This window comes from Cynoglossus semilaevis, chromosome 12 (assembly GCF_000523025.1).
Source record: "Cynoglossus semilaevis isolate Cse_v1.0 chromosome 12, Cse_v1.0, whole genome shotgun sequence".
Lineage (NCBI taxonomy): Eukaryota > Metazoa > Chordata > Actinopteri > Pleuronectiformes > Cynoglossidae > Cynoglossus > Cynoglossus semilaevis.
Genome location: NC_024318.1, coordinates 11,643,803 through 11,653,399, shown reverse-complemented (window position 1 = coordinate 11,653,399; position 9,597 = coordinate 11,643,803). Strand labels below are relative to the sequence as shown.

At 40.1% G+C, this 9,597-nt stretch overlaps 1 protein-coding gene across 1 annotated transcript in view; it reads left to right on the top strand.

Annotated features, from left to right (window-relative positions):
* kndc1 (kinase non-catalytic C-lobe domain containing 1) overlaps window positions 1–8,738 on the top strand; it is a 24,304-nt gene extending 15,566 nt beyond the window's left edge. Inside the window, exons 17-32 of the mRNA XM_008322213.3 lie at window positions 4–38; window positions 1,126–1,382; window positions 2,439–2,797; window positions 3,117–3,210; window positions 3,288–3,385; window positions 3,485–3,660; window positions 3,888–3,998; window positions 4,154–4,301; window positions 4,907–5,062; window positions 5,213–5,374; window positions 5,445–5,527; window positions 5,882–6,029; window positions 6,247–6,369; window positions 6,637–6,696; window positions 6,904–7,061; window positions 7,522–8,738. Coding sequence (XP_008320435.1) covers window positions 4–38; window positions 1,126–1,382; window positions 2,439–2,797; window positions 3,117–3,210; window positions 3,288–3,385; window positions 3,485–3,660; window positions 3,888–3,998; window positions 4,154–4,301; window positions 4,907–5,062; window positions 5,213–5,374; window positions 5,445–5,527; window positions 5,882–6,029; window positions 6,247–6,369; window positions 6,637–6,696; window positions 6,904–7,061; window positions 7,522–7,750 — 2,397 coding nt within the window. The 3' untranslated portion in view covers window positions 7,751–8,738. The remainder of the gene's footprint in view (window positions 1–3; window positions 39–1,125; window positions 1,383–2,438; window positions 2,798–3,116; window positions 3,211–3,287; window positions 3,386–3,484; window positions 3,661–3,887; window positions 3,999–4,153; window positions 4,302–4,906; window positions 5,063–5,212; window positions 5,375–5,444; window positions 5,528–5,881; window positions 6,030–6,246; window positions 6,370–6,636; window positions 6,697–6,903; window positions 7,062–7,521) is intronic.
* The last annotated feature ends 859 nt before the right edge of the window (window positions 8,739–9,597 follow it).

The window sequence follows — 9,597 nt, the reverse complement described above, 5'->3', positions numbered from 1 at the left end:
GTCTTACACTGCCTGGTCAACAACAGTCCATCAACACTGTGAGTAGAATGTCAATAATTCATGTCTCCTTTGGGAATCTACTGTCGTACACATAAGACGAATATTCTCTAAAGCAAGTTGCTAACGGCTAACTGCTCTTTACTACTCATAATCACTTCATCAATGCCAAGTACTGGCACTAGTTAAAAATAAACCACACCTAGTAGCAGTGAGTGTATCACCTCAGTCCGTGTGCCTATGTTCAGATGACGACTTCATTGTTCCACGTTTTTTGAAGAACCGACACTTAGTCTCACACATGACCTCCACTTTGCATACACTCAGCAGCCGTACATGTCATGCAAATGAGCATGAGCGCGTGATGCACTTCATACAACTTCAGACGGATACTTAGATGGTCACCATGGTAACAGTTGTCCAGTATGTTTGTCAGTGATGTGGATTGTGTCCAGGCAGACTGAGGAAGCATGTAGAGCCTTATTGACTGGGGTAATGGAGGTGAAGAAACACAGGTTTAAATGTGCTAAATAATTTAAGATGAAGCTTGTTTTTTTTAGTGCTGTCTGCACTATAGCCTTAGTCACAGGACTTACCTGAGAACGAAGAGACCAATGTTTAAACTCTGTGTTGAGGTGTGTGTGTGAGTCCTTGTTTTATGACACCCTTGACCTACGTTGTTTTGTGGTTATGTCACCATCTCCCATTATTGTTTATGGGAGACGTCTTGTAAAACAAGGAAAGGATTTGGCCAGTCTTGTGCTACATTCACTTTCTTGTGTTTGTTTTTTTTTTTACTTGAGTCAGACTCGTCTGATGTTCTTTGGTCCCAGATTATGATGTTACCATTGTGTTAGTGTAGGTGAGTGACGTATTTACTTAAGGAGGTTTTTTTGTTGTAAGGACACATTGGAACACATTTCACACCCAGTGAATAAAAGGAGATTTTGAGCTTAAAGATTTAGTTGGAATTAAAATTAAGGTTTGGTCAAAGTAAAAGAAATATTTATGCCTTGGTTAACTAATTTAGGAATATTGAGTCAGTGGCTAGGGAGTGTGGAAGACACTTCACATAGAAAATGATTGTGTGTGTGTGTGTGTCTGTGTGTGTGTGCAATCCAATTACAGGAGCTGTAGTAGTCCGACTTCATCAAAGGCTGTGAAAGGCGTAGACCTCTCATCACCCCTGATAGCCAGTGTCTGGAGAGAAAAGGAAGATTCCCTGCACAATCGGCTGGATCTCAATGGAAACATTCACATTTCCAGTCCTGATTCGGTGGATTCCTGGAGAGAAACTGATACTGTGTGTCATCATGTCAGAGGTGAAACTGCTCCTGCAGATTCTGATTTGAAGCTGGAGACTCAACAGCCCAGTGATCGTCAAGGTAGGAGACTGAAATGTGTTTCCTTCCTCCTTGTTTAGACAGAGGTTTGTGAAGGTGTAAAGATTTGTGACGATCACTGTAGTGACATTATCAGACATTATCTCAGGGCGATTTTGAATCAATTTACTGTAGCCATAAAGAAGAATTAAAGCAAATCTATTGATGGGAATTTTATTTTAGGGAGAGATTCATTACCATCTGCGTCCACATCACGATAAAAAATTATAGCTTTTTTAAATGCGGCTACACTATAAAAAATGCTCCTTGTGCTAATGCACTAAGACATGTATTGATCAGACCACGAGATTAGGAAAATATTTTAGTTTGTCTCTGTGCTACTTTACATTTTCCTCATAATATTTATATTTAACATTTTGTCAGTAAAAATCACTTTCCTTTGTCTGTATTTGTCAGTTAATACATTTCCAAACTGAGCTCTGTGGATTTAAGCCTTTTTCAGGAGTTGTACTAACTCTTGGAAAATATGTTGGCACAGGTTCATGTTTTATTTAAATCTAAAAGTTGAAGTGTTCACATTCAAACAGACCAGACTGTAAAGTCTGAAAAGCACAGATCATAAATCCTGTTGAACCACAAACCTCTGGTGACTGATGGGTAGAAACATTTGTTGTTGTTCAGATTCTTGTGTTTCCTCTCAACATTTGTCTTCATGTTCTTTGCTCTGAGCTGATATTCCCAGCAAACTCTTACACAAAGACAGGCTTTTAAGAAGAGAATGTATGTGTTGCTATTAATAATAGCAATAAAGAGGGTGAACTTCCTTTGGGTCCATCTGTTTAACACTGGATTCATTGTGCAGCCAGGGGTTGTCCATGTGTACCGATGGCAGTGCTGTCATATGGCACATTGTGTTTTCCAGACATGTTCTGTTTGCTTGGCTGCTCCTTCCATGTGATTTTTTTTCTCAGTTTCTGGCTTCAATTTTCAAAGAACCAAAGCCATTCCAGTCGCCCACTTCTGAACTTCTTACATCTCTCTCTTTGTCGTCCTTTTTTTCCTATTGGCTCTGGTTCCTTTCCCTGTTCACTGGTAAAGGCATCACCATGGACACCTCAGACACAGGGTTGATGGAGGGAGGAGATGACATGGCGGGGGTCGCTGATGAAAGCCCCTCTGAAGTGGAGTGTACGTCAGCGGGAGAGGCAGAGCTGCTGGAAGCCTGTGATGATGAGCAGATGAGTCCTGACAGCTCGGAGGACATGGAGGACAGCGGCTCGCTGGTATCAGAACAGTTTCTCACACCTGGATCTAAAGCGGGGGGACTGGGTCTTTTTCTAAGGCCGGCCTGGTACTTGGCAATCTTTGAAGAACAGTGTTTTAGTCCTGAGGTGTCGGAGTATGCTGTGAGTCTGGGACAGCACACAGGAACCCCGTGTCTGGATGTGAAGAGACAGGTGAGTGAACCTGTCAGAGCTTCTGCTATGGACTCACAGCTAACCTTTACTCTGTGTTTGAACAAACAGCAGAAGAGCCTGAATTATTTATCAGATCCTGGCACAGACACAGCACTAAATGTGTTTTATGAATCATAACACATTCACCAATACAGCAATTTTATACTTTTTTTTTTTTACATTTTTGATACTTGTAATGAAAGGCTTAATAATGTTAGGCATTTTATTATTGCACAAAACTTCATAAATGTACATCAGCTAGAGTCAAAGCTATGTCACAGAAAAGCTGTTTGATTTCCTGTTACTTTTCTTCAAACAGGAACTGCAGCAGCAGCTCATGATTGAAACCAGGAATTTGAAGAAGATGAGAAATTTTTACCTGAAGCTCCTTCAACAGGAGAGAAAACACAAAGGTAACGTTTTAATCAAGAGCACTGGTCAATGATGGTGACCTAAGCTTAGCTAAAATGGTACGAACTTTATCCAACAGGTTCTGCGAACAAACTGATGCTCTCCAAACTGAAGTCCCAGCTTGAGGAGCTTAGATCGAAAGTGATGTTTTTGGAGTCTGTCATGAAATACCTGGAGGTACTTGGAGAGAGAAAAACTAGATCATATTTTTATCTAAATCTCTACACATGATGTCATGTGGGGATGTGATGATCAAGGTTCTCTATGTTTCTGTAGATTCTCAGTGTGGAACAGTGGGGATTGGAAGTGTCATTGTTGCCCTCTTTAGTCTCTGGTTCCGTTGATCTTCATCCCTCTGAGGACGTGTCCTTTTTGAACTTTGGCAACAGTAAACAGAAAAGAATCCTGCAGGCGGGGTCTCCTCAGGGCCTCATGGCCTACCTCTACAGCAGGTGTTGTTGCTGGGGGTTTAGCCTTCACTTCACTTGTGTCGACATGCCTGAAAACAACTCCAAGTGTCTGAACTTGTGAAGGCCGACTGACGCCTCACACTCAGCCCTTGTAGATGTTTGAATGCCTCTGCACCTACGTACTGAGACATTAGGCACTTGAATGGTTTTGAGATAAAACCTAAGAAGCGATGCCTTGAACAAACTCATTTTTATCACTTTTATCACAGAAATGCTGCGTCAGAGGGCTACATCCAGCAGTTCCTGTACACCTACCGTTTCCTCTGCACTCCTGAGCAGTTACTGCAGTTCTTGATGAATAAATTCATCAGTGCGGCAAGGTACAGTAGCCAGTATGTGTTCTGTTAAAGACTTATTTTTCCATTCATCCATCTATCATTTACACTTTATATTCTTCAAGGATCAAAAATGATGTATGTGTATGTAATATATTTAACTTAGTGTCAGATCATTATGTGTGTGTGTTTTATTCCAGACACGGCCCAGATACGTCAGGAGAAAATACAAAAATCTTCCGTCGCACTTTGGATTTGCTCCAGTTCTGGATAACAACCTGCACAGAAGTGGATTTCACACCAAAGTCCAGTCTCGTGGCTACATTAGAGAACTTCATCAATACTGAGGTACATCACCCTCACTGACTGCAACAGTACTGTGGGCATGGTTGTTAGAGAGAGTGATATATCTGCGTTCATCTGTAAAAAAAAAAAAAGAAAAAGATATAGTAATTTATTTTTAGATATTTGCAGTTACTCCCTTCAGCAAATGTATATCGTACATTTTTTTATTTATAATATAAAACAGAAATTCATATAAATAATTTTATCATCTAAAGTCAGTACAAAAACATTAGTGACTGCGCCCCAAACTATAATCATTTTATAATAGCTAATATATTCTATAAGTGTATATTTTATATATATAGTAAATATTAATCTGACTAAATGCAGATTTTAGGGAATTTGATTCATTGGCTTTTCTTCACATACAACACAATTCTTTACTTCATTTGTTGAGTTCAAAATAAACCTAATAAAAAAATAATTATTTTTTTGCATTTCTAAATTATATCTATAAAAAAATTATCTCAACCAAAAAAATACCTTGATTCACAGAACTCAAGGTATAAACTAAAAAATATAAACTATAAAGACAATTCTGCCTACCCCCTGAAATGACCCCATGATTGGGAACGACTGTAGTAACTGACGTGTCAATGTTGCTGCAGGTCATTCCTTCAGACGCCCGGGGACAAGTCCTTCTTGCTGCTCTTCACAACCTGCAAAATACTAGTGGAGGACAAAACCGATTAAGTCCAACTGGCTTGGACGAGGAGACTGACAGCATGAGCGTGCATTCATCAAGAGAGGATCTTGGCAGAAAGGTAAAAAAAAACAACTTCTATCCAGAACTACTCTGGTAAACTACACATCAATGCATACTTAAATTCCTTTAATATACAATGGATGTTCAATGTATTATTTTAGAGATTTTTGTTGTTGTTTAATTTCCTTTCTTCTTTCTGACCTTTTAGTGGAGGATCTCACGAGCTGTGGAACTCTCTGCGTCCACTCCTAAAGAGAATTTCTTCTCCATCGCTGCAGCTTTGCCAGTGCCGTGCTGTGGAACTCTGCTCTTCAGCCAGAACGAATGCAGTGCACAGCACATAGCCCAGCAGCTCACACTCCTGCAGCAGGTACGCTTACTCCGTTTAAACCACAAGAGGGCGACAGAGCTCTAATAATACATGACAATATTTGATGCAGGAGATGTTCCGAGGATGTCACCCGGTGCATTTTCTCAACTCGAGGATACAGGGAATCACGGACAATATGTTAATCCCAAACAAGTGAGTATGGTGTTTAGTTCTTGATAATTTAACCACTGATGTAGTTTTTGGAGGAAAGGATTGAAAGAACAACCGAATTTGCATGAATCCTACAACACATATGATATTAACCCTTTATTTTAAATAGATAATTGTTGTGTTGCAATGCAATGAAATGTTTTGATAAATTTGTTTTTATATATTATAAAAATTACTTCTGTGACCAATACTTTAACAAAGCTGCGGCCACAAAACTGTTAATGAAATAATTGTACGATTGTTGGAAGTTGTCAATTCTGAATGTTTCTGTCCTTTATTGAGATTTATTGGGTTCCGTGACATTTTCTAATGAAGTTCTTTCTGCCCTCCGAACAGGAATGTGTCTCAGCACACTCCTCCAGCAGAGGGCAACAGTGTACGGGAGGGCACTGCGTCAGACAGCCACTTGCAGCAGCTTCTCACATATGCTGACAGTGTTACCAATTGGATCTCATCTGAAATAGTTCTCTGTGACTCCACCAAGGTAAAGGGGAAATGCATGTATTTTGACAGCCTGAACCAAATTTGTTTTTTTCCTTTCATCTGTAACCTTTACCAGCGGGAACTGTCCTCATCAAAAAGTACATGAGTAAGTTGTGTAATATAATATGAGTGACTGTTTAGCTCTGATATGTTAAAATGAAAAGAATCTCTTTGACTTCAGCTTCATTATTTTTTACCACTGCTGTTCTTCTTCACAGGCACAAGTTGCTTTAGTGACAAAGTATCTATGGATTGGAAAGCACTGCTATGAATCGAGGAACTTTGCCACGGCCATGCAGGTCCTGGCAGGTCTGGAGAACGTGAGCGTCAGACAGTTACCAGTAAGTCTTAATAAATGCATCCACAAATGCGTTCTGGGAGTAATTATCCGTAGTGTAATTGTGCTGAAGTGAAACGTTTTCTTCAGCTGTGATACAACATTAGTTTGTGTTTTAATTTGTTTTGGAAAATGAGAAAATATCACTTTCTGATTAAATGTGAATGATGAAATTTTAAGGAAACGTGTGCCTGTGAGAAGAGGAAATAAAAAAGAAACAATTTTGACGCATTACTGAACAAAAACACTGCACACTTCCTCCTCCTCACAGGTTTGGAAACATCTGCCATCCAAAGTGTTGGAGATACTGGACGAGCTCCGGGCTGTGCAGGTGTGTATGAGTGGATGTGTCCAGGCAGGCACACACACATATGCTGTTTATATATGAAGGGCAAATGAATCAATAAAAAAACAACTTAGCAGTTACTTTCCTGTGTGATGAGAGGCTGCAGCTAATGCTGTCGTCCCTCACACGGCAGCATGTGTGAAACAAAATGAAGAAATAATTTTAATAGGCATGTCATTGCTCTATGTTCAGGTGTTTCTGAAGAGTGATGACCTGTGTCTGATAACTGGGAGACACCTAAAGATGAAGCCCACGCTGCCGCCAGTCCATGTTCTCGCCATGCACGTGCAGCAGCTGGAGATCGGCGCCTTCACACTCACTACTGGAGCCTACAAGTGGAGCAAGCTCAGGTGAAGGACAGTCCAGGTGTCTTCCCAGGTGTCATTCTGTCCAAAAAGAATGACTCTATTCAGACATACTCATCGCCTGCATATGAGAAAGTTTACCAACTAATTTCCCAGTGTCCTTCTTCCTCGCTTCAATATGGCTGACCAGATGCTGGGGCCACGGAGAGTGGCAGTTAGATGGTAATGACACAGCTGTTGGAATTGGGCTATTGGTGGAGGTGCCAGAGTTGTACCAGATGGTGCCTGTGGGATGGGTTCAGTTGGAAAAGAGGTTTTCAGTACAGATGCTTAGGTCAGGTGATCTAGCAGCTGTGTGGCATGGAGGCTGTGGGGTTTTTTCTGTCCTATTAAGGTCAGAGCCAAAGAGCGAAGCCTGATGGTTAGACGATAAATAAATATTCTAAATGTGTATTTAAAGTATGACTTGTCAGATCGATTTCTCATCATTGAAATGTGGTTTTAGGAGCATCGCAAAGGTGGTGAGTCAAGTCCATGCCTTCCAGGAGGTGATGTTCTCCTACTGTCCCGACCAGGAGCTGCAGACCTACCTTCAGCGACGCATCACTTGGCTGTTCTCCTCCAACATCCACAGATTGGCAGCAGACAACGATAGAAACTTCCAACAGTCCAAGGAGCGCCAAACACGGAAAATCCAGGAAACGCTAAGGCGGGTGAAGGCTACACTCCAGTGAACCCTGGCATGCACCAGCCCTAAAAAACAGGAAAAAAGAATGGAAGCACATTTAGGTTGACACCTGCTGATGGAGGTTCCATGCATCGGGTGTTAGTCTGGACACCTGAACACCAGTTGTTTGTTTTTGATTCTACAAAAGTTGGATTCTTCTTCAAAAACTCTGATACCAGCATTTCTGTTTAATTTTTAAACAAACTTTCCCTGTAATGAATGTTAGTGGGACTGCAACAGGAAATGAGATGCCAGCACCCAAATATTACAGGTTGAGATGCTATGATCTATAAATGTTAACCTGGAATCAAATTATCTTCTGCCACTATACAATATAATTGAAAATGTCAATTTTTTATAACACGGTGAGGTGGAAATTGACCAATAGAACTAAAAAAACTCACATTAGTTAAAGATTATCTGGATTAATATGTTTGTAGGGTTTTCACAATATTTACATGTGTAGATAAATAATTTTAAGTTTATAGAAATATTCCATCCACTTTCAGGCCAATAACTGCAAAGACCACTGCAGCTTTAGTTAATGTCAAATTGTTTAAGTACCATCCATTTATTGTTGATTACTTCCATTTGACTTGTAAGAAGACAAAAACATGGCAACATGTTTTCATTGATGAAACAGTTGATCTATTGATTCTGCTGCCTGCAGCAGGTAGACGTGTACACTTTCCGTCTGCCTAATGGGGTTTTTACGACTGGGTTTGTGATCGATGTCTGGTATTAACTTAAATTAAGCAGCACAATGTTGAATAATTACATTTATTACTAACAGCACGTCATGAGGGTAAGGTTCAACTAAAGCTTTCTCCTGCAGGTGAGGTGATGTTACATTTGGAGTCTCTGTCTATTTTTCTACTTTCCTGCCCGCTCCCTCTCCCCCTCTATGCTTTCCTGCTTTGAATTGCGCTGTGGAGATGAAGTGTGATGTACTGCCAACATTTGCCTGATTCAGCCAAATAAATTTTTGTAAGCTCTCCTCTGTCAGGGGTATTATTGTCAGAAGACATCCATCCTTTGTCCGTTCTACCAGGAGGTGAACCCTGGATTTCCACACCGTTGACAGAGGCGTTGCCTCTGAGCTACAGCACCACAGAGACTGAGTAATTTGGAACTACTTCATGTCCTTCACAAGAAAAGAAAAGAATATCTTACTAGGTGAGAATTACCTTGAATTCTATCGCCTGTACTGCACTAGCAGTCACTCTGTCATCCTACTGGATGTTTTTTTTTTAAACCAAAGTATAACAATAGCTTCCGTTAGCTGTTAGTTTGGATCTCTCTTCTGAAGTACTAATTCATTTTTCTTGACTAACATGTAGCAACCTAACAGACTGTATTTATTTATCTGACAGAGGTCAACAAGCTGCAGGGTGTGTGAGTCACAGAAACCCAGATGGACATTCTTTACTCAGAGTCAGACTGCTTCAAGCTCAGAGCTTAGAAAAGGAGAGGATGAAGAGGAGAAGTAAGGGTAAGAGGTAAGGAGGGAGCGGGAGATCAGGGTGATAAAAATTCCCATCTGATTGATGGAAAGGTTAAATTCCAGAAGAAGAGGAAAACAAGTTCTCGACGAACAAACTAAGAAATATGTTTTCCCTATGGCTATGCATTAAAGAGGCGATCTTAGCAGAGCTAGAATGCAATGTATGTATAGCCCTTCATATATTGACATTTTTGGAATTCTGCTGGGGGAAAAACTGAAGCATAGTCTTAAATTGTCATCAATCAAAAATCAATATTTCTTCAGTCAACAGACAACTGCAGGTAATATATATATGTATATATATATGTATATATATATATATATATATATATGTATATATATATATATAT